Raw genomic sequence first — 25,298 nt, 5'->3', positions numbered from 1 at the left:
TCTAAGTTGTCTACCTGGTGAATGCAGGTGGTGTATTTTGTGGCATAACCCAGACTTGGAATTCCTGGCCGTCACATCTTCCTCTTACATGTAGATTACCACACACAGAGAATGATAATTTGTCTTGACAACAAAAGGGGGGAAATACTATGGCTATTTATGCTTTGTTCTTGGCAGAGGCCTCTGAGCTAGCTGCGGCCAAGATGAAGGGACTGGACCGACCAGGACCTGTGGTGTCCAAGCCTCCCAAAGATGTGAACAGTTTTATTAACAACCAGATCAAGTTTGCAGGAGGGGCGACGGCTATTCCGCCAGAACATATGAAATGTAATATACTCAAGGCAAAGATGGAGGAGGAGCTGAAAAAATGTAAGTGAAGCTGATATTTGTAACATTTGGCCAATATTCTTTTGGAGTTTGTCAGTGTGTCCGTCTATTTATTGGCTTCAGATGAAAGAGTAGACAAATTTTTATTTACTCATCGAAAGATCATCTCTTCAAACTAAGATTTATTTGTTCTTTCTTCAGTTGTTGTTGTTTTTTTTTTTTTTTTTTTTTTTTTTTTTTTTGCATGATCGTTACCAGGACTAAGATGTACTTGACTAAATTTTTTGAGAAAGACTTTCTGTATTACAATTTTAGCGAAGGCAAAGCTCATTATTCACTTTTCAGCAGTATTGAGATCTCCCCAACCCCCACCCTCCAAGTCTCACCCCTATTGATGGTTATGGGGGCCTCCGTGGCTCAGTCGGTTAGCGCGCTAGCGCAGCGTAATGACCCAGGAGCCTCTCACCAATGCAGTCGCTGTGAGTTCAAGTCCAGCTCATGCTGGCTTCCTCTCCGGCCGTAAGTGGGAAGGTCTGCCAGCAACCTGCGGATGGTCATGGGTTTCCCCCGGGCTGTGCCCGGTTTCCACCCACCATAATGCTGGCCGCCGTCGTATAAGTGAAATATTCTTGAGTACGGCGTAAAACACCAATCAAATAAATAAATAAATAAATAAATATTGATGGTTATTGCTTTCACTAACACATAGCGAAGGCAAAACTCATTCACTTTTCAGCAGTATTGAGATCTCCCCAACCCCCACCCTCCAAGCCTCACCCCTATTGATGATTGGGATAAGTAAGAATTTTGGAAAAAATTATCTAGTCATGTCTTAAGTCCATATGCACCAAAAGTCAGGTGGGAAACACACCAAAACTTAGAAAGCAACTTTAGTTTAACAATAATGCTCTTAAAGAGTGATAGAGTAGGCAAATTTTTATTGACACACAAAAATTGTTATGGTTCAACTCTTGACACACTAGCAGCCAATGAAATTGGCATAAACATAATCTTTTCTTTTTTATCAGCCAATGAGAAGGAAGCTTGTATAGAAGAAACAGAGACAGAAACGGAAGAAGATGATGATGATACAGGGGAGGAAGGAGCTCTGAGGTAGGACTTAACTCAATGGTTCCTAAAATATTCAATCATAAATTTGTGAATACACATATGTGTTGAGTGGCAGTGATTTATGGAACTTGGATGTAATGGCGTTGTACAATGTTTCTATGCTCAGTGATGCATTTGGATTTGTGTCTTCAGACAAAGCCTGCTATGCCTTGACCTTCATTTTTTCCACAAAGCATTTTTGATATGTTTTTTGCAAAAAATTCCTTCTTGATTTGTTTTGGTTGACCAGATCGCATGGAACGTAACCCAAACTAATAAGAGTTGCATGTGAAATTGGAAAAGCATCGTTTATTAAGCATAATACAATAATAATAATAATAATAATAATAATAAACTTAAAGGATAAATCTGGCATGATTGTCCTCAGGGCTTTTTTTTTTTTTGTTTCCCCTCCTTTTCTTTTACTATGAAAATGATTTGCTCTAGATGAATTCTCTGTCTGCACTTTTCTTCGTTCCTTTCAGTTTTCTTAGTTCCTTTCAGTTTTCTTAGTTCCTTTCAGTTGTCCTGAATATTTCTACATGTATGTAACTTTGAATCCTTACAGGTATTGGGTACATGTATTCTTCTCCTTGTATGCATGGCTGATAGCCCTTTGCCTTCTTACTGTATGAACTTTACTTGTGTATAAGAATGTGTAGTCAAGTGTAGATATAGATAGTGTATGAAGTGAGGATGTAATCAACATCATGCTCTGGCCAAGTTGTAAACGTGTCCTTTGGCTGCATGCGAAGTAAATCTCTTGCTGTAGTGACATTCATTGTTTTGTTTTTTTTAATAAAAGGATAGGCTAAAGATGAAATTGATCTAATTTTTCTCTTTTTGAAATTCTGTTTGAGGAATATGACAAGAAAAAGGCAGATACATGCATCTTATTATCTAATTGAGATAATGGGTGAGATGGCCTCTCTCGTCATGGCAAATACCTGTAGGATTAGAGTAGCCTGGTATAGAGGCCATCTGTGTACACGTATGTTATCAGGAATGGTCTAGTAAGGACCCCCATGTTGTTTTTAGAGTAGAGTCTGTCCTCACAAGAACGGTGTGAAGTAGCCTAGTATATAGGCTCACCTGTTCATACTCACGACACGGTCTGGTGAGGCCCTTCATGTTTTCTTGTGGGTAAAGTTTGCATCCTTGATTACAGCAATAGTGATTCGGACCCGGAAGAAAGTGATGACGAAGATAGAGTCTTTCACAGGTGACCATGGCGACCCATCATCCAATCAAAACTAACCAACGCGTGTATCTATATTATAAACATAACATGGTGATAGTTTCTATATTAAACCTTAATTTGTTATTGTGTGATGGACTTTGGGTGTGGATTCTTCTGTGTGCTAACATCTGAGTGCTGTGTGGATGAACAATCTTCTCTGATCTAGTGAAAAATATAGGTGTCTCTAATTCCAGCATATATATGCATTCAAAATGGTGGCTGTTTGTGTATCCATGATAACCATAATAATCAAATAATGCGTTTTGAGAAGGAACTCTTCTGAGCGCTAACATGTGGTGTTGTAAACAACAACGACCTTTGATTGGGAGAAGATGAAGCTGGAATTCTACAAGTAGCTTAGTTTCCATGGTTGTGGTCTGTAGAGTAACAGTAACTCTGTATAAGTCTAATGGAGTAGGTGCATGGATGTATAGAATGGTAATATTTGATCTTTTATGTTCAAGTAAAATTAGATAGGCATGTGATACTGGAGTAAGTTAATAATACTCACAAGTGTCAAACTTTATTAATTTACACGCACGGCAGGGTTTAAAAAATCTTGAACAACAGAAACGAATTAATCTCATGTTTCTGTGTAAATCCCTCTTCTGTATGTCTTCCCAGGTGGCATTTTGGTCAGCAGTTATGTCTGTAGACAATCAATAATGTAGGCTAATCTTGAAACCTTCATAAACACACCAGTCAAGTTAAAAAAAATACACCAGCCATTTCAGGTTCCTGGTAGAAAACACTGGTAGCTGTGGCTTAGCCTACATGTCTGTCAACTGGAAGTAGCCTACGGTGAAAGGTCTGCAGCCCGGTGATGTCTGCTACTGTCCTAAACATGTGTGTTTTGGGCTGTTTTTTCTCTCTCTCAGTTCATTCAATATGAGGCTTACACAGTCCTTACAGTAATATAAATACATGATGTTATTTAGATATCACTTTTATACAAGCTCGACAAATGATAAGATATGAGTGTGAAGGATCACACAGAGGCGTGACTGCTTCCTGGCTGTGTTGGGGCGATATCCTCAGTGGGAGGCACGCGCTATTGCACGTGCTTTATTCACAAGAAAGTCGTGTTTGTTTGTGAAGTTTGTTTGAAGATTTGTGGAGTTTTGCCATAAAATATCTGCTATAAGGTTCTGTATCAAATTTAGTGCGCCGACCATCTATACCAGTCGATGACTTCGATGGCATATTTACTGCCTTAAACTGCTTAATCAAGTGGATGAACTGATTTTGTTTCGCTGAGGTAGGTTACATATTGAACAGTAAACTTTTTGCTTTTCACGGCTTTGTGTTCGCATAGCAGAATACACGGGGATTATACCTCCGCTTGCAAACTAGCTAGGATTAGTCAGTAGACGGAACTATAGTCACACCTGTAACGATAATCCTACGCACCTCAGCAGGTCTCTGACATTGCCAAGTAGAGGGTTTGTCACACCTCAGCAGGTCTCTGACACAGCCCAGTAGAGGGTTTGTCACACCTCATCAGGTCTCCAACACAGCCCAGTAGAGGGTTTTTCACACCTCAGCAGGTCTCTGACACAGCCCAGTAGAGGGTTTGTCACACCTCAGCAGGTCTCTGACACAGCCCAGTAGAGGGTTTGTCACACCTCAGCAGGTCTCTGACACAGCCCAGTAGAGGGTTTGTCACGCCTCAGCAGGTCTCTGACACAGCCCAGGAGAGGGTTTGTCACGCCTCAGCAGGTCTCCAACACAGCCAGGTGGAGGGTTTGTGACGCCTCAGCAGGTCTCTGACACAGCCCAGTAGAGGGTTTGTCACACCTCAGCAGGTCTCTGACACAGCCCAGTAGAGGGTTTGTCATGCCTCAGCAGGTCTCTGACACAGCCCAGTAGAGGGTTTGTCACACCTCAGCAGGTCTCTTGACACAGCCCAGGAGAGGGTTTGTCACGCCTCAGCAGGTCTCCAACACAGCCAGGTGGAGGGTTTGTCACGCCTCAGCAGGTCTCTGACACAGCCCAGTAGAGGGTTTGTCACACCTCAGCAGGTCTCTGACACAGCCCAGTAGAGGGTTTGTCACACCTCAGCATGTCTCTGACACAGCCCAGTATAGGGTTTTTCACACCTCAGCAGGTCTCTGACACAGCCCAGTAGAGGGTTTGTCACGCCTCAGCAGGTCTCCGACACAGCCCAGTAGAGGATTTGTCACACCTCAGCAGGTCTCTGACACAGCCCAGTAGAGGGTTTGTCACGCCTCAGCAGGTCTCCGACACAGCCCAGTGGAGGGTCCGTCATACCTCAACAGGTCACACTAATAGTGAAGTAAAGCAAACCTTGGACAATTTCACTAAAAAAACATTGGGCAATTTCACTAAAAAAAACAGGCTCGAACCCTACATTAATTTTTGCTATCCACAGATTCCCTGATACGAACAAAACATAAACATGTCAAAGTCGGCATCGGTAAACCATCTTTTAACAGTAATTCAGCCATTTAAACTTTTGAATTGGGCAGACCAAACTAACATCCACCATGTTGGGAATTTTATCATTTTTCACCTTCGGGTTGGGTGATGGGCCGTGAAAATATAATCATAATAATAATGGTAATAAAAGAAGGTGGTTTATGTTAGAATTTTGAAAAGTGTTCTCCTGTTAAAATTTTGAAACATACTAAAAAAAAACAGACTGCAGTTTTGGCATCCTTTTTAGAGGAGTCTTTATAGAGTAGGAAGTTTTGTTTATTTCATAAGGAACTGTTGAATGAAAATGGTGTATCATTGCAAGTGTTAGGTGAATGAAGATTTATCACCTGTCTGTAAACTGCCCCTCAGGGCCCGCTGGTAGCTGCAATTGATTCTAGATCCTACAGTGGAGTTTACAGTTGATTGTAATAAGTTACACTGCTTGCACACAGGAGTTGTAAGGTGATCGTAATTTTTTGAAGTTGCAACCGTGATCGTATGCCAAATTCGACTCTTTGGCAAAGGTGGATTGTGTAAATGGACAATGTACTGGTCAATAAGTTTTTCTTGCCTTTGTTTTCAAAAGTGTTCTACGTCATAATGATTCAGGAGCTAGCAACAACAACAACATATGAAAAAATGCTCGTAAAATCTTTTTCAGACAGTTACATTACTTATCTTTCTAAACTGAGTCGAAAAACTCTGACTAACAGTCTCTCTGTTAGACAAGTTTTTGTACTTAACATTAATTTTGGGTTGAATGTAAATGTGTACAACAGGGTTGACCCGATTGTAATTTCTGATTGTAAGTTCCAAATATCGTAGCTTACGATCCCTACATGCAAGAGGGTCTTGATTATAGGCTGTGGCTACGATCAAGATCGTAGTGATTTTTGGGCCTGCGATCCCTTTTTGCAAGCAGTCCTTGTTCTGGGAAGAGCTTTAAGGTTAGCACTGCAGAACCGAGTAGAAAGTGTTCATCTATAATCTCTTCTTATTTGTATTCTTAAGGATAAATTAAGCCAAGTGTAATGTTTCCCCACTATTTCTTTCATATACCCTAGGTTCTCAGCCTTTTTTGAAAGATCAGCTTTCACCACAGTTTATTCACATTTTTACATTTTGGAGACAAAACTACATTGGTTGGATTGTTCAGTTTCAGGGCTTCAGAAAAAGTATATTTTTTCAGTGAACACAGAATAATGCCATGACAATATGCTTGAATAAATTCCTGGCAAACATGCAAGGACGTTATTACTGGCTTAAAACCAGTTTTGTCCATGAAGCCAAACTTGAAATTTGTACACTGTATTGCAGTCTTGAATACATAGATGCCTTTCTGACTTCAGTGCTGATGTACCCAAAAAATACGCCGAAAAGTAAGGCACAAATGCTAAAAATGCAGCAGCTTTCATTTACCTGTCAAGGAATAAAAAAAATCAAGTGTCATTCAAGAATTTTACAGGTGTGTGTTACGAGTTTAAGGTGACATGTACGTAAGAGCTTGACAATTGTTATTCTCTCTTAAAGTCTACTCCAGTCTTAGAAAGAAATTGTATTGAAAGGTTGCAACATTACACAAAAACAAAACCACAGCATTTTATAGCCCTCTAATAATTTTTTTTTTATAATTTATTTAACCTTGTAAAGGCTGTAACCAATACATGTATATGATCAAAAACAGTGGTGAATAATATTTGTACAATTCAGCTGATGTGGCAAATCAACTGATTAGACACCAAATAAAGTAACTGGTCTCATTGTGTGTTTTATTAACATTTAGTGAAAGTTGAAGAAAACATTCCCGTTCCTACAATTGACCTGTCATGTTTTAGAGAAACAATCTCTGTCTGGTACATGTGAATCGTTTAGTTCTTGTATTTACATCCATGTGGCTTTATTAGGACTACCCCATTTCCTCTAATTTGGGGGACACGTGGTCTTCTCATTTTGACCAATGTATATGTAATTGTAGCAATATTTGGGTTTCTTTTTTCTCACATGGTTAGACCAGCTAATGAACAACATATTCGTATCTTTACTTTTCCAAAGGGCTGGTAAAGAAATGTAATTTTTTGCTTTCAACACTACTAATATCTGTCCCATAAATTAGAGGAATTTAATTTGGGTAATTGTATCAGATGGTGTGCTCTAAAATGGATATTAATTTTAGGAATCGGTCAATGTATCAGTCATAGATTGCTCTAATATTAGGTTTGGTGAACATTTGTTTGAGAAAGGTCTCAAAGCAGTGCCAAGGAGCAGTATTTAGACTCAATACAACATTAGCTTTAGTGTATTAGATGTGAATTAAACAGTGTTTAAAGGAGTGGCACATGTACATGTATTGTAAACGCTTTAACATCTTGCCGTATTCACCATGTCCCTGCTGATACCATCAACCATATCACTAACGACATGCAGAAAACAGTTTTATGAGTGCAAAGTAAAGAGTGAACTCAAAAGAAGCCTGAAACTGGAGTAAAACATACGAGAAGGTTGCGGAATGTCAGTTTGTCTAAACCAGCTATTGTCCTTCACTTTATGAAGTCAAGAAAAAATTTTTGTGATGAGGCAAGTTGGACAGAACGGTTGCCAAAAGATTACACGGTTGACATGTACATGTAGCTGAGCCGTTAACAGAACAAACACTTCTAGCTTGGTTCTTCGTTCACTATGCTGATGGGTTTGTTCAGTATGTGTTCTTTGGTCTCCACTCAGAAAGCATAGCTGTCAACATTCCTATTCAGTGAAATAGCTTTAAGTATTGTTTGGTTTGAAAAAGTGGACTTTCAGAAGCATATGAATGCCTTAAAGTCATATTTTGTTGGCCAACACTTATGTGTTTCTGATAGGAAATTAATTCAGCCTCATAAAAGGCTAGTAAGTGAAGCTGTAAGACGGATGAATCAATCAGAATGGAGTAAAATTTGTGGCTTAAAAATGTGTGGTACCGTATAATCTGAGAGGAGTTCAACCCTGGCCTTGGACAGGGAATTTGTAGGTTCGCCCATTCTCTCTCTCTCTCTCTCTCTTCATGGGGCCTTGGACACAACACTTGTCACTTGCGTGGTGGTTTGTAAAATCTGTCCTTAGATGACCACTTGCCTTCCACTAATGTCATAAGTGGTTATCTTTGAAGTCACATGAGGGAAAGATTGTCAGTAACTGCCCAAAGGTCGGTGGTTTACCCCATTAAGTATCTGGCGTGATATCCACCACCCATAAAACTGATAGCAGTAACATAAGTGAAAAATTCCAGGGTATGGCTTAAAACAACAAACAAATGAAGAAATAAATAAAATATATTTTATACAGTCTGTATTGTCTCTTAAAATTTTATAATTTTGATCCGTGTTGACATCTCTTGTTAAATAAGCCTTCTGGGAATGTGACAAATGCGATGTGTTTTAATCCCCCTGATATCTAATCTGTCCCCTCTCCTTCTTTCAGTCAGCGCTCCAGTGTCAGTGATAAGGCACAGCTCCTCAAGTCCACTCCTAACAACTCTCAGCTCATTGTCAACGGGTAAGACTTATCTTTTCATGCCAAAAGATTTGAATTAGAGACGAAAGTACTGTTAAATCAGAAGCAAACTTGTATGTAGATAAATGGTTGAAGTTGTTTTTGTACAGAGTGATTCACATTTGCAGCTGTGAAGCATTCGTGAATTAAATGAGAATGGGAGTAACAGGAATAAGTTTGTTTTTATTTAGTAAACACCTGATAGATATGGTTCAACAAGTACAACAAAGTTTTAAAATTTTCTGACTGGTTTCCCTGTTGTGTGCCTGAATGGTATTTAAGTTGAAAGTTACGTGGATGGTTTGGCTCATACCCACATTCTGGGACATGGCAGTAGTGTGCAAGTAGCCTGCCATTGGCCTCCCTGTGGTTTGGCTCATATCCACATTCTTGGACATGGCAGTAGTGTGCAAGTAGCCTGCCATTGGCCTCCCTGTGGTTTGGCTCATACCCACATTCTGGGACATGGCAGTAGTGTGAAAGTAGCCTGCCATTGGCCTCCCTGTGGTTTGGCTCATACCCACATTCTGGGACATGACAGTAGTGTGAAAGTAGCCTGCCATTGGCTTCCTTGTGGTTTGGCTCATATCCACATCCTGGGACTTGGCAGTAGTGTGCAAGTAGCCTGCCATTGGCCTTCCTGTGGTTTGGCTCATACCCACATTCTGGGACATGACAGTAGTGTGCAAGTAGGCTGCTATTGGCCTCTCTGTGGTTTGGCTCATACCCACATTCTGGAACATGGCAGTAGTGTGCAAGTAGCCTGCCATTGGCCTCCCTGTGGTTTGGCTCATACCCACATTCTGGGACATGGCAGTAGTGTGAAAGTAGCCTGCCACTGGCCTCCCTGTGGTTTGGCTCATATCCACATCCTGGGACTTGGCAGTAGTGTGCAAGTAGCCTGCCATTGGCCTCCCTGTGGTTTGGCTCATACCCACATTCTGGAACATGACAGTAGTGTGAAAGTAGCCTGCCACTGGCTTCCTCGTGGTTTGGCTCATATCCACATCCTGGGACTTGGCAGTAGTGTGCAAGTAGCCTGCCATTGGGCCAGTGGCCTTCCTGTGGTTTGGCTGTAGTGTCCATGTAGTATGGTAATAAAGGGCTGTAGTTTAGCTACCAGCAAGCTGTGCATGCTTGTTGGTTTCCAAGTCTGGCTCCTCCCTCCATAATGCTGACTGTTGTTGTATATGTATAAGTCAAATATTCTACACCAATCAAGTAAATAAATAAGTTACCTACTTTGTCAACTTTACTAAAGGCTTAAAAACCTCTTAAAGTGCGGTTTGCCTGCTTAAGTCATCACATCACTGTCTGCATCATTATGCTTATTAAGGTCCCATGCTTCTATAAAAGACAACCAAAGTAAAATAATTTTGGTGTTTCTGTCTGTCCGTCATGCTTTGGTTTAGGTACAGTAACTGTGAGAGTGTGACTCAAAATATTGACATACACTGTACACATGCATCAGTGGGCTACCTTTTTGTACATAAAGGTGAATCGGGTCAAACTGACCATAGCTGTCTTGTCATACAGGTATACTACATTAGACATGTAACGGTCTGGGCATTAAAATTGTTAAACACGACATGAAATACAAAGCATCCATGCATGCTTGTACATTTAATATACTGTCATAGGCTGGAAGGAACAGAAGACTACATAGATTAACATAAGCCAGAGCTACTTTACGTGGAGAAGGTCCCTGTCTGCAAGCTCAAGCTTCTACGTACCAAACTGTTGATGGGTTATTAGTAATACTTGCACAGACTGTAAATAATGTTGTTGTCTTCTCGTTCATCCTTTTAGGCACAATGCAAATAACCTCCACAGGGGAGCACCCTCCAGTGACACCCAGACTGCGGGCACAAACTCACGGAGGATAGGATCAGCAGGGGACGCACCCTCAGCCTCGTCCAAGTTTGCGGGTGTTCCGCAGGTAAGCTTGACTCGTGGTACGACATGTGGCGTCATGTGATCAGCCAACTAATGCTTGAATCCAACACCTGCTCATCTGAACATGGCAGCTCAGCTGTAAGTTCCTAAAAACAGAAAGCATATATTTTGTTCGTCATTAAACCACTGGCACAGCTCCCAAATGCTTTGTGAGCTTGTGGAAAGTCCATGGGTATAGTCAGTTGACCTGCAGAAGAATTCATGTGACCTGCACTGGAATTCATGTTACCTGCAGTGGAATTCATGTGACCTGCACTGGAATTCATGTGACCTGCAGTGGAATTCATGTGACCTGCAGTGGAATTCATGTGACCTGCAGTGGAATTCATGTGACCTGCAGTGGAATTCATGTGACCTGTAGTGGAATTCATGTGACCTGTGAAGATGACTACTTTTATGTAAAAACAATCCTGTGACCTGTGAAGGCAGACCAATGTTGCTTGCTAACTCAAAAGTCACCTGTAAGAGAGACCAGTGGGTGTTTGAATAAAAACAGCCATGTGGCACTGAGAAAACAGTTGTTATGTGAACAGTCACTGGGCATGTAAAAACTGTGGATGGGATTTATTGAGACAGTTATGCGTCAGATGGTCAAGAGTTGGGTGAAGACATGGAGCTGGCCATTATCTCATTTAATTTAGCATTTTGTAGCTGTGGTAGTAGAGGTTGAGTGTTGTAATGATTAGTAAATTATGCTTCTTTTGCTCTCATTGGTTTCTAAACTTTAATTTCGGATCCATTATTCTGATGTTACTCTCGAAGAAGCTCTCTGTAGTTGTTTTCCTAATTCTGGACTGTTTGTGGAGTAAAAATATTATTGAACATGTTTTTCAAATATCTAACTATATTTGCCTTTGGGATAAATTTATATGTTATGCTTTATCTAGCTGTCGTCGAAAAAGAAGTTTTATGAACACAGCCTTTTCAATTTTAAAATTCCTTTATATGGCAAATTGAGGAACTCTTTAAACTTTCCTTACTTCAGTTTGGATTGAATTTTAATTGACCCTGCTTTTATATGTGTTACATTGTGTTGTTTGAAAGGCCAGATTAAACTGAGTTTTCTTGTCGATATGTTGAAGTCGATATGTTTTACTTTTTACGGTGGGTATATCACCTCATCCCACTATTTTTTGAGGCAAAGTCGCAGTCACACAATCTCATTGCTTAGAGATCCTCTGTAGAGTTTTGCTCTGTAGACAACTGAGTCAGGGAAGGGGTCTGTAACAATGTAAAGTTATCGGATTTAAAACCTTTTTTGAGATCCTGTGATATAAAATATATTTTCTATGGGAACATGGAGTTGTCAAGGTCGAGCGATCTGTCCTTGTTAGACTAAACTTTAGGAAACAGGAGTTATACTTACTTGATTTTACCTGGCCTTTCAAATGACTGAAGTTCTTGTAGACGTACGCAATGTGGTGTCGTATGGTGGATTTTGTGGTGCAGCCCTTATGGTGGTGTTGTGGTGTTTTCAGTGGTGTTGTGATTTTAGTAGTCTTTTGGTGCTTTATGACTTAGATTGTCCAAGTGTAGATGTAAATCATATATATTTTATTCAAGCTTTTTAGATTTTAACCTTAATTTAAAATACAAAAATGTACATGTAGATGAAACACTGAACATCTATCTTCCAGAAATTTGTCAGTATTTTGTCAATAACTTGGAGCCTTTAATGTATAAAGTCAGACACACAGGCTATAATCTTTCAATATACATGAAACATTTCATTGGGTCGTCGCCATACATCTTTATTAGTCATAGGCTATAATCTGTCATACATTGTTAAAGTGTGGACTTTTTTGTGCCACTCTGCATGTCTGTAAGTCTTACGGAATATTCCTCAAAACACTATTCTACATTATCATTCAGATGCACAGAAATTCTCCTACTTTTCTCCGTGTTTATCTAAATTACCATTCAGACATAGCAGTACAGAAATTCTCCTACTTTTCTCTGTGTTTGTCTACATTATCATTCAGACATAGTACAGAAATTCTCCTACTTTTCTCCGTGTTTGTCTAAATTACCATTCAGACATAGCAGTACAGAAACTCTCCTACTTTTCTCCGTGTTTGTCTACATTATCATTCAGACATAGCAGTACAGAAACTCTCCTACTTTTCTCCGTGTTTATCTAAATTACCATTCAGACATAGCAGTACAGAAATTCTCCTACTTTTCTCCGTGTTTGTCTACATTATCATTCAGACATAGCAGTACAGAAATTCTCCTACTTTTCTCTGTGTTTATCTAAATTACCATTCAGACATAGCAGTACAGAAACTCTCCTACTTTTCTCCGTGTTTATCTAAATTACCATTCAGACATAGCAGTACAGAAATTCTCCTACTTTTCTCCGTGTTTGTCTAAATTACCATTCAGACATAGCAGTACAGAAATTCTCCTACTTTTCTCCGTGTTTATCTAAATTACCATTCAGACATAGCAGTACAGAAATTCTCCTACTTTTCTCCGTGTCTATCTAAATTACCATTCAGACATAGCAGTACAGAAATTCTCCTACTTTTCTCCTTGTTTTTCTAAATTACCATTCAGACATAGCAGTACAGAAATTCTCCTACTTTTCTCCGTGTTTGTCTAAATTACCATTCAGACATAGCAGTACAGAAATTCTCCTACTTTTCTCCGTGTTTATCTAAATTACCATTCAGACATAGCAGTACAGAAATTCTCCTACTTTTCTCCGTGTCTATCTAAATTACCATTCAGACATAGCAGTACAGAAATTCTCCTACTTTTCTCCGTGTTTATCTAAATTACCATTCAAACATAGCAGTACAGAAATTCTCCTACTTTTCTCCGTGTTTATCTAAATTACCATTCAAACATAGCAGTACAGAAATTCTCCTACTTTTCTCCGTGTTTATCTAAATTACCATTCAGACATAGCAGTACAGAAATTCTCCTACTTTTCTCCGTGTCTATCTAAATTACCATTCAGACATAGCAGTACAGAAATTCTCCTACTTTTCTCCGTGTTTATCTAAATTATCATTCAGACATAGCAGTACAGAAATTCTCCTACTTTTCTCCGTGTTTATCTAAATTACCATTCAGACATAGCAGTACAGAAATTCTCCTACTTTTCTCTGTGTTTATCTAAATTATCATTCAGACATAGCAGTACAGAAGTTCTCTTCCATGTACCATTCTCCTTGTTTTTCTAAATTACCATTCAGACATAGCAGTACAGAAGTTCTCTTCCATGTACCATTCTCCTTGTTTTTCTAAATTACCATTCAGACATAGCAGTACAGAAGTTCTCTTCCATGTACCATTCTCCTTGTTTTTCTAAATTACCATTCAGACGTAGCAGTACAGAAATTCTCTTCCATGTACCATTCTCCTTGTTTTTCTAAATTACCATTCAGACGTAGCAGTACAGAAATTCTCTTCCATGTACATTTCTCTGTGTTTATCTAAATGCAGTGACTATTAAGGAAATGTAAGTTCTGATTCGCAGTGTGTATCACAGAATTAGTGTGCTTAACACCACAGGAGTGTTGAGTTGTGTCTTAACCTCACAGCTTTTTTTTTTCTTCTGCGAATACATTTCTGTTTTGTGCGAAATGATAGCTTGATGCATTCAGCTCTCTCAAATCACAATGACATATTGCTTGTTGTAACAGTAGCGTGCTGTTTGCAGTGTTGAAATACTACAGTAAAAACCTTGCACAGAATCAGAGTTTACTGTGTGTCATTAATACCACATTTTCCTAAAAGATTGTTGGTCACAAGTTAAAATGTTGCACAAGTATTACATAAATTGGCAGTGTTTATTGGCACGTTAAGAAACTTAATGTAACAAAGTGGGAGTAAAAAGTGCCAACATCTGATCAGTTTGCTGATTGGAATTTTTTTACGAGGTTTTGGAGAATTGCAGGTAGAGAATTGTAGGTAAAACACAGTTTATAGTACATTGAATTTTGATGTGGTTGGAGACTCAAACAGGGCATTTACGATGAACTTGTAGGGTGTGTAGCACACACACCTGTGTTATCATGAAGACACCAGTATGTAAAGTTTGCTGAAAATAAGCTGACTGTATATGTATGTGTTTTTTTATCATACATCGTTTTTCATCAATTTCTAATCAGGCACTAAATCAATACTACACAACACAGATGTGTGCACCATTTTGTTTGTGTTGTCTTTGTGAATGTACACGTGAAGGCCTTTACATGACACAGCCTGGTTACACATGTCCACATGTAAAGTCTGTCTTCTGTCTTTTTGTTTCACCTCCCATTGTCCTGTTTTCATTCACGTCATTTTTCTGTTTTTGGTAGGTAATACAATAGATGTAAAAAGGGTAACAGTGTACTAAAACTGTAGAAGCATTCTAGCTAATAAGCTAGTCATCTCATGTCTGCCTTCACCATTGTCTATGTTGTCTATAGGCGGGGAGGGGGGGGGGGATTAGTTTGTATGTGTGCTTTTATTTATTTGATTTTTTTTTTTTCACATTTGTCTTCCTATCCTCAATATACAGGCTTCGAACCCTAAGTCCGAGACGGCCATTGCTGCGAGCAAGAAACAAAAACTCAAACCTGACGAGACCCGCACAAACTCGGCGGGTGATGATGTACCGCTTCTCAGAGCTGGAACCTCCCTGTCATCCCCAAATTACCGCTCCCCTCTTGCTTCTCCTGCTTCCCCAGCCTTCACCTTTGACTCACATTCTTCTGACTCCCCCTCTGCCATTTCAAACCCCAGTGACGAAATTATGATCAATTTTGCTACATCCTCCCCTCCTGCAACTAAATCCCCTCCCCCTGTGCCCTCTCGTAACCCATTCCTGACCTCTACTGAAGACCCGGCGCCCACGCCACCTGTGAAAGGTAACCCATTTGTCCTTAAGCCAGGTGTTGCTTCCATCCCTGCTCCAAGAGTATCACTTACAAAACCTAAGAATCCTTTCCTGTCGCCTATAGAGACCACATCCCCTGAGCCCAGTCATTTGCCCACTCTTACTACAGTTGACAGTACCACTGACTCACCCATGCTTTCTGCAGAACCAACACTCCCTGCTTCTCAGCCAGCTAATTACCCTTCTCCCAAGGCCCCCATCACAGCTCTTCCTCCTAGCCCCCCAGTAGAGGGCGCCACTGCCCCACCAGGGGGCGCTCAAGCCTTGCCCTCTGAGCCTGCCGGCCTGCCTGAAGCAACTGACTGCCCGCTAGACTCCCCGACTGACCAGCCCGAGGTGGTCATTGTAAGTTTAGCGGCCCACACCAGTTAATATGCACAACTAACGCCTAATACTGACTGCTGCTGTACATGTCTTTATGCATCGTGAGTTATACTGGTCTCCTGTTATAACCGGGGCTAGCTGTTGACCTAGTGTCACGTGGTATGCAATAGCACTTGTCTCTCTAATGTTTATTCTTCTTTTGTTTGTCCTGTTCAGCCCGTAATTGTATTGAGGGTATCATTTTGTCCGAGATATTGGGACCTCATCTTTCTGCGATTGAAGCGTATATATGCACACACAGTTGTCACCATTCTTGCCAGTTGAACACTAACTGTTATCTTAGCTCATCTGTTAATACTATTGTTCGTGCAAATCCTAAACCCTGATCTGGACGACAGGCCATGTGATTGAGAAATTTGTTTATTTATTTGATTGGTGTCTTACGCGGTACTCAAGAATACGTTACTTACCGGTATACAACAGCGGAAAGCATTATTGTGAGAAAACCGGGCAGAGCCCATGGAAAACCCACGACCATCTGGAGGCTGCTGACAGATGCAGAGAAATTTACGTCTACAGAGTATGTTGGACCTGTTGGTATATAACTGATCTTGTGAGAGAATGCTTAAATACCACAACTAATTCTTTGGAGTCTATAGACACATCTACATTCATACATATATAAACACTTCAGGATGTTTTCTTCCATGAAGGTTTATTTTTTTCATGTTGAACTTAAGGGAAACAATCAGTTGTTGCCCATGATCAAGAATCCATAGGCGTAGCACCATCTCGATGTTGTTTAAGGGAAGATAACTGAGAGATGCAGCCCAATACTCACTGATAGAGCCTTCTCTATAAGACAAGAGTTATCCTTCCTTTATATATAATACCCAGATGGCGCTATGCCTACCTTTGTCATGGGCCATACCTGAATAACGGCATCATTTCACTTTGTCGTTCGAACAAAATCACCATATATACTGACATAATCTCACCAGCATCAGCAAAGAATTCCAATTCTGACAATGGTATGATGTTTTCATGGACTTTTAATCCTTCTATATTTTTGTGCACATTTCTAGATAGACATACACATTTAGTTTCTGATTATCAAACACATGTGGCAGCAGTAAACTAACCTCCCGTAACAGACTGGAAAAGTGTTTAGTCTACAGACTGACTTTAGCTGACTGTTCTCAGGCGTATCTGTTCAAATTAAAATAACGCTAGATTAGACCCCAAACAACAACAACGGATTAGTGGCCTCAAGTGTGTTAAGTGTAAGTCTAGTTGTTTGTGTATATGTATTTGGTCAGCTTTGGTGGGAGAGTATTTACATGTAACACACTTGCTAACACAATATCCTGGTACAACTTTGTGTATCTGCCTTGATTTTAGGCCTTCAATTCATAACCAACCTCACTTCAGAAATATAATGAGTTGTCTTGCATTTCCTGCTTGCTAATGTTATATGTAATTGTTTTCACCTCACCGTTATTAAAAAAAAAATTAAGGGCAACAGTGAAATTAGTCCTGCAACTTTGTGGGCCCCTACCAGTACGTGAACGTGAGGGTTATTTCATCAACTGAAATTCGGGCCTTAAATCAGAAACAAAAGTCACCCTTTAACATATCAGACAGCATCAAACATTTTGTAAAGAAAGAGTTTATAAATTGTTTGAGAAGGGGTTTAACTAGACAATTACTACTCCATTTACCATTATTAGAAGACAAGAGACAGACATGGTTGGTGTCCATTAAGTGATAATATTCCATTTAATAAGCATATAGCTTCGTCCCATCTTCATCTAGCTTCATCTAGCTTCATCTATTCCACAGAAGTAATTCTTGTTTTAAATGAGTTACTTCCCTTGACTGGGAAAACATGCCTCTGGCTTTCTACTGCTACATTTCTTGCACTCTGTGTCTCCAGATAATTTCAACAAACTGCACAGTGTTTTCCCCTGTTTTCCCTTGCTCTTCATAAAATTAAACCCCATGTTATTAACTTAAACGTCATCGTCGTAGTGTTGGTTGTTAACATTTACACGACGGTCATTCAAGTTTTGTGTGAATGGTTTCACCTTCCTCACTTAATAACATGCAGGCCAAGATTTATATTCTCTAAGTATTTTTCACATATTGCAGGCACTGTCATATTTGAAGTTTTAGATAAATCTTTATTATCTAAATAAAATCTGTTCTAAATGAAAAAAAAAGTTTTTTTCCCTTTCAATGAATCGGCTATTACATTAGCTAATGTTACTTTGTGTGTAAAACTGTACAGTGTGAGCATGCTGCATGGCATTTTGTATATTGCAATGTTTTTATGATTGTTTTCATCATTTAATAATTGTGCATGAATGGAAGAAGTGAAATTTATTGTTTTTGTCTTTTACCATGGTAACTGGTTACATATAACCTCCTGCTGTAGTTCAAACCAGAATTTCCAATTGTAATATACAGGCGAATAATTATACATCTTTATGGAACATCTGAGGGGCTTTATCTGCTTAGGATGTAAATAAAGCATACATATATATATATATATATATATATATATATATATATATCACTGATTTTATAACTCTGTGTTTAGTAGTGCTTATACTGTGTTTGGTAATGCTTATCTTCTGTTCAGTAGTGCTTAAACTGTGTTTGGTAGTGCTTATCTTCTGTTTTGTAGTGCTTATACTGTGTTTGGTAGTACTTATCTTCTGTTTTGTAGTGCTTATACTGTGTTTAGTAGTGCTTATCTGATGTATGCAAGGTGATAGTAGTCCACATTTTAACATTCATTATTTTAATCCCCAACCATAACGGTAAAGAATTTTGAACAGTTATATATTGTTGGATACAAGTTAATTGCAAGTGTAAATGGCATTCAGTTTGTGAGATACAAATACAGTGAACGAAGAGTTATGTAACCGTTGGTTTTGAATGTTTTAAATTGTCTTTCTCCGTATTCATTCCTGGTGATGTTCCTTTTATTTTTTGTTTGTTTTAATCTGTTTCACATGGAGTAATTATCAGTCTTGTATTGGTTTTTTGTGTGGTATAATTGACATGGTTTTCACTAAACGTTCTTGTCTCTCAAACAGGAAACATCATTTACAGGTACTAAAGCTGTGACCAGAAAAGTCTCAACAACAAGTGCTAAATCACTACCCTCAAAGACAATGAGTCAGATTGTTGTTGTGTCCAGGAGCCAGTCAGAATCCGGCCCGGCTTCCGCTCCCGTTAACGGCTCTGAACTCTCGCCCTGGCATGTGAACAGCGTCACGGAAAATGGTGTGCAGCGCCGCGTTACCCTGACAACTGAGCTCTAGGAAATGTAAACCCAGTTGCCATCGTAACTTTAAAATGCAGTGAAATTCTGACCAGCTAGACAAAGGCTGTGAATATTAGATGAACTGTGAAACTCACAAACTGCAACGGAATCTCGCATGTTGATCAACTGCCCAGTGGAGGGGATGAAGATTACCTGTGACCCTAAGCCACTGTGTAGTCTCAGAAAGCTACCGGTCATGGGCAGTGCTAATGTGGACACTGGTAACTTGTTCCCTGTATGTGCTGGACAGTGTAGCGCCATACTTAAGGACCTAGCTTTGTTTTTAGAGTACATAATTGTTGCATTTTGACTGGAGATTGTAGAAAGTATAGTCTACGCAAAATCTCCCAGCCTTATGCTCACTTGTGGACTACTTTTTATCTGAGCAATTTTAAATTTCTGACGTTTTTAAACAGAGAGCGTGTGTCATTAAAATGTTTTTTAATACAAGTATATATTAAGACAGGATAAGTGTATGCTGTTTGTTCGTTTTTCAACGACTTCATTAATCCCAGTGGTTACCTGATAAATTTTGTCCACGATATGAAATGCCGTAGAAGAAAAATGATAATCTTTGTAAATTAAAGATATTTTAACTATTGGAATATGTTTCTCAGTGACATTGTAAAACTCAGTGGTTGCCATATATATTGTGTCCTTGATATGAACTGCATTAGCAGGAAAATGATTGTACGTGTAAATTAAAGATATTTTAACTTTTTGAAATTTGTACCATACCTGATTTTAACTCCAAAGAATTCCTGGGCAGATTTTGTGAACATATATGTCAATAAGACTCCTGGTTTTAGACAATTTACATCATCAGTGATTTTGTTGTGTGTACCTGGGGAAGTTTTAAGTCTTTTGGGACAAGGCAAGTTTAAATGAATTAATTGTATTATAACAATCTATATGTATATCCTCTAAAGTGTGATAACATTTTTAAGTCAAATTACAAACATTTAAAATGTTTTAAATAATTTCGGTTAATATGGATATTGAATTTTAATGGGATAAATTTAGTTGTAGATCACTTATTATTCAGATAAATTTAAATGAAGTTCAAGTCTAAGCCTTAATCCATTGTCCACAAAAATACTGTTTGTAATTCCTGAGTGTTTTGAACTGTTGCTTTGTATAATACATGCACTTGGATACAGTTGGTTAGTGGTATGCATATATTTTTAACAAACCAAACAAATCTATTTACATTTTTGGAACAAGTATTTGTCTGTACTGCGCAAAGGAAAGAAATAGAAAATAGCCAAATTGATTGCCCTAGATGCCTTACATCAAAAAAAACTGTGAATGACTGTACTCTCAGAAAAAAGTTGCTTACAGTTGAAAAAAATGGTATAAAGATTTGGAGAGAAAGACTCCTTGGCTAAGTGAATATTGTGCCTATGCTATACATCTAGGTATCTGCAGATTCAACGCTTACCTGTGATACCTGTGGTGAGAAGCATCCTCGGGTGCACATGCAGCTTATGCCTGACTGGATGTTTGAGTGCTAATTGCACTTGCTTTGAAGTAAAACTTCAATGCTTAATAGGTATACATTTATGATATACACTTGGAGGAATGGATGATGACATGTAAAAACATCCGTGCTTATCAATTTGTCAAACTGTTAAGAAACTAAGTTAAACACCAGAATATTGCAGCTTTGGGGTGCCAATCCTGGTTCTGATGGTAGACACTTGGTCTATGAGTGCGCTTGGCTGCAGACTGTATATCCTGAGGACACTGGTCATTTTACATCTGCTAACTTCTAAACGCCTCAGATTTCCCAGGGGGTAGATGTCCAGTACGATTTAGAAGATCTAATCACCGTTTTCATGTTCGGTATTCCCACTAAAAAATACTTGTATTCCAAAGGCATTCCAGAGAAGATTTTTAAAAATTTTTTCAATCATTCAAATTTTAGTTTTCTAATAATGAGAGTATTTTACCAAAGGCCTTAAATATTTATGTGGAGTAAATTACTTGACTGTTAATATTTCACCTTGAAACATTTCACCTCTACTTTTCATGAATATTTAGCAAAAATCTATGAAAATTTCATTCCGTCGTAAAGATTACTGCCTGATATTTCCAAGTGACACATTTTTTGAATGGCCATCATGTTGAATCTAACTGTGAATGATTTAAAGTCTTTCAACTGCTTGTACTGTATGTAATACAATTTTTTTATGGAAACTTTTTAATAAGGAAAGTTCTTAATAGAGGCTGCGATGTCAACAGCAAAGTTTGGAATACATGTAGGTGCTGTTGTCTTGGGCTAGCTAGTTTGTAAGATAAATCATAAAAGGCATTGTCAATTTGTGTGAATAGATTTCTGTAAATTTATATTTATGAAGAGCAAACACATGTAAGTTAATAATATTAGGAAATGACCGTCAGTTCCAGAGGAGCCTAATGATGGCAATATGACCTATTTGATGTTACACGGACCTGCTAGACGTGTACGTGTGTACTAATCTTAACCGTTTCAGTTGTTGTTGAGGTACCTGTACATGTCCGTCATGATTTTATTAAGATAATAACATTCCTGTCTTAGAAATTGTTCTTTTATTTATATACATGTGTTGGAATCGGGGCCACCAGGTTTTTACTCTATGGTTATCAATAATGTTAATAACGAACTGGCTGTTTCTCGCTTGTTTAGGTTATAATCTGCACATTTTTGTGGCTATAGTGTAAATATAGAGTGTAGGCATTGCTACTGTCACAAATTATCCCTGTCTTGTTTTAAAACCTGTCTGTTTTATTGGTTGTTTTAAAAATAGTGTTGTTTTGTTTTGTATGGGCAGGCTGATATTTAGTTTTGATACAATGAATTGTGTTTAAGCATGAACCCTAGGTGTAAGTGGCTGCTGCCATAAACAAAGTTAGACATTTTAGGTAAGAGAAGGCATTATTCATGGACTTTAGTACATGAAGATTATTTTGAAAATGAAAAGACTTGCTTTGTTAAAGTTGTATTTGTCCAGGTAATCATGCGATGCTGTGTACGGTTTATTCGGATCCATCTGATGGACGCGTCTGTAACACCCACTAAACAAGGTTATTATTGGTACCCATACTGGTGTTTGTAATCCTGTTCAGAATGGTTTAAAGATTCCACTGCTACATGTACTTGTATATCTGTCAATTAGGTATGCAGAAATATCACTATGAAATGAATTGGCTTTGAAATACAACATCTGCATCGGTCAATTATCATTTTGTCATGTTTGCGTAAGAATTCGTTTTCGATAATAAACTGTTCTGATAAATCTGAGAACTGATTGTTATTTCTCATGATAACTTATGTTTATAGGTAAAATTTCATGTTACCAGTCTTATGGTCTGATCAGTTGATTATGGTCATCTCCATTCCATGTGTTGCGATTGAGGTAAAGAAGTAATGATTATAATCAAGAATTGATTAGATCACAAGGAATGAGGGTGATGACAATCATTGTATTTGAACAAGTATTGGGCCTCATTTGTGCTGTTACTTTGTGTTCATTTAAAAGTTTATTGTATCCACCCATGCTTTAGGGGCATACATTTTGTTATAAGAAAGTATTTTTCATTGTTTTATCCACCTGGACATTTAGCGCTTTTATATTGTTATTATGCACGTATGTATGTCTGGGTTTTATCTGGTTTTATCGTTTGACCAGGTGAACAGTACTGTACATTGGTTATACATTTGTTTTGCTTAAATTTTGTGCTTCCACAAAACTCTGTAGGTCCCCAGTATTTTTTTTTTTAAATCAGCTTATTCCTCATTAGTAGTGTATTCTGTTTCCATGTTTTCAATACAGCATTTTAAACGATCATGTAGATTTATAGTCAGCAAATTTGTGTCTCTGTACATGTATATGCTGAGGCCTGTCGGGTACAGGTGACAGTTAGCCTGTCCTTAATCCTGTGTCAGAAAGCTGTATCAGTGTACATATTCCACACACATCTTCTTGCCTTGCCTGTACATATATGTAGAAGTTCCCAAAAATGACCACACAGAGTTTTATCAAAAGCACCCTACAACATTATAGCCTTCTTTCTTTTTCTGGCTTGTGTTTGTGTTTATTTCTTTGGTAAAAAAATATGAATTTGTTCAAATGTTTTTCCAAAGTGTAACTCCTGTGGATTAACTACAGATACTCCAGATACCTGTGCATGTTCGACACCTTACATCATACTGTGCACACCTTTGAAGAGGAGAACTTGCGTTTCCTTACTCAAAGTTGGTATATGTATTTTGGGTGCATTCTCTTTGTCATGCCTCCTGTGTGTATCGTCTTTTCTTTCCCATCTACTATCTTGTTCACATGCGTGTGGTTAATTCAGTTTTCTTTTGTATGTAAGCTTTCATCAACATTCTTCTCTAGCTGGAATACAAATGTGTACTTTACAAGAAACCCACTTGTGTAATTGCCTGTGGTTATTATTAGACTGTGCTGTAACTCCCAGTGTGTGTACCATTGGAGACCTGGCAATATGTGTTCCAAGAGAAATAAAAGTAATATTGTCGTACAACTTCAGACTTCAGTGCTTTATCTTTTAGCCAGGCCAACTTTGGCAGGGCATCAATCATGTGAGGCTAAATCACACTTAAGACTGACACATAAGCACAAATCTATCCGATAACCTGGCAATCTCGCTCTAATCATTTTGAATTAAATTCACATTGAGAAGCAGTGTTTCATAACACATAAATTACATCCCACTTTGGTAATGGACAGAGTGACAGGCAAACCTGAAGACAACATCTAGCCAATGTTCTTACAGAATGGATACATTTTGTGTCACTGCTTGTCACATGTGGGATATTGGTGCATGACTGAGCAGTCCACGACGCTCCTGTGGTAGTTTCTGTAGTTTACCTTTCACTGAAGACCACGTCTTCCAGTGAAGGCGTACATATCTGTACATCGCCTGGGAAAGTTGGTTGGTAACTTACCAAAGGTCAGTGGTTTTGCCCAGATTGTCTGATTTCCTCCGGTAAAATTGATTGCCATCAGTATAAATAAATTTTTCGAGTACAGGGTCAAAGAATCAAAATCAAATCAAATTCATTTGTCTTTATACAATATAGGCTTATCGAAGTTTCATCTCCCAAACTGCTTAATGGGGAGATTGTAGGAAATAAACCTCTTTGATCAAACATTCCTCTTTGTCAAATAAGGTATGGCTAAAATATTTCGTACTATCGAGTAAAATTCTTGTGAAAATTACAAGAAGTGAGTCATCCTGATCACATGCCTGAAATTCAAGACTAAAATACATTGGACTCGCTTCCTCATTGGACTCTCATGTGCATGCAGATTACCAAGGGGTTAACCATGAGAAAGCCTCATTCTCTGTGATTCGTAGACCATTTATGAAGAGCCTGAAAGCCAGCTTTTTTCAAAGATCGGACCCCTAATCTGGCAAAGCTCTGGCGTCTGCCCTCGGCAGGACAAACCATTTGGATCTACGAATTCTACATGCTGTCAAGACACTGTGCAAGCAAAGTATGTTGGCAAACGATTACAAATTTTGAATGGTCGAAGAGGCCATCAAGTACCAAGTCTCGCATTTCTAATGAAAGACGCACTTCGGCAATACCATACACCATAGTTAAAACATGATCCCAGTCGCAGGTCTAAAAGGAAGCGGGAAAGAGAAGGTGGGCCAAACTTTACCAAATTTGTTGATGGTGCTACGGCAGTAACTGGACATGTTATTGCTTACAATGCTACATTGATTTCCATTGCTGAGTCTAGATTACGTGAATTAGCCCTCTGTAAATCGATGTACCAGATTTGTGTGCTTACAGTCCAAGTACTGCAAAATCCCGCATCATTATCATTTGAATCTTGTTCAAAATCATGACTGATGTGAATACTGTCACATATATAAACTAACAGGAATTCTATGGCAAGATTAAGCTCTTGGAGCCAAAAATTACCACTCCTGGAAGCTCTAGTATGACCGTATAGAATGCCTTTGGACAACTAGCGCAACTACATAGTAGTCACAGTGAAGCCTTAACCTCAAAGCAAATAGCAGCTCTGGGACACGTGTTATTGTTCAAAACTGTGCTAACACTGATCAGCAATTTCGCACTGGTTCAACAGTCAATGCCTGCATGGTACTCGATCTCAACAACTCCT

The 25,298-nt window shown here is 38.7% G+C and overlaps 1 protein-coding gene across 2 annotated transcripts in view; it reads left to right on the top strand.

The window, feature by feature from the left end:
* The window catches only part of LOC135481380 (band 4.1-like protein 5), a 59,961-nt gene extending 39,229 nt beyond the window's left edge, over window positions 1-20,732 (top strand). The window contains exons 13-19 of one of the 2 annotated variants that reach the window (XM_064761211.1): window positions 178-369; window positions 1,356-1,440; window positions 2,606-2,659; window positions 8,570-8,644; window positions 10,451-10,580; window positions 15,114-15,198; window positions 18,920-19,077. In XM_064761211.1, the coding sequence (XP_064617281.1) occupies window positions 178-369; window positions 1,356-1,440; window positions 2,606-2,659; window positions 8,570-8,644; window positions 10,451-10,580; window positions 15,114-15,198; window positions 18,920-18,942 (644 nt within the window). In that variant the 3' untranslated portion in view covers window positions 18,943-19,077. Of the gene's footprint in view, window positions 1-177; window positions 370-1,355; window positions 1,441-2,605; window positions 2,660-8,569; window positions 8,645-10,450; window positions 10,581-15,113; window positions 15,199-18,919 lie in introns of both variants that reach the window. The other variant, XM_064761210.1, reaches the window with a different exon arrangement.
* The last annotated feature ends 4,566 nt before the right edge of the window (window positions 20,733-25,298 follow it).

Source organism: Liolophura sinensis, unplaced genomic scaffold, assembly GCF_032854445.1.
Source record: "Liolophura sinensis isolate JHLJ2023 unplaced genomic scaffold, CUHK_Ljap_v2 scaffold_33, whole genome shotgun sequence".
In the NCBI taxonomy this organism is placed as follows: Eukaryota; Metazoa; Mollusca; class Polyplacophora; order Chitonida; family Chitonidae; genus Liolophura; species Liolophura sinensis.
Note: the sequence above shows the minus strand (reverse complement) of the source record. Positions and strands in the feature narration are given on the sequence as shown.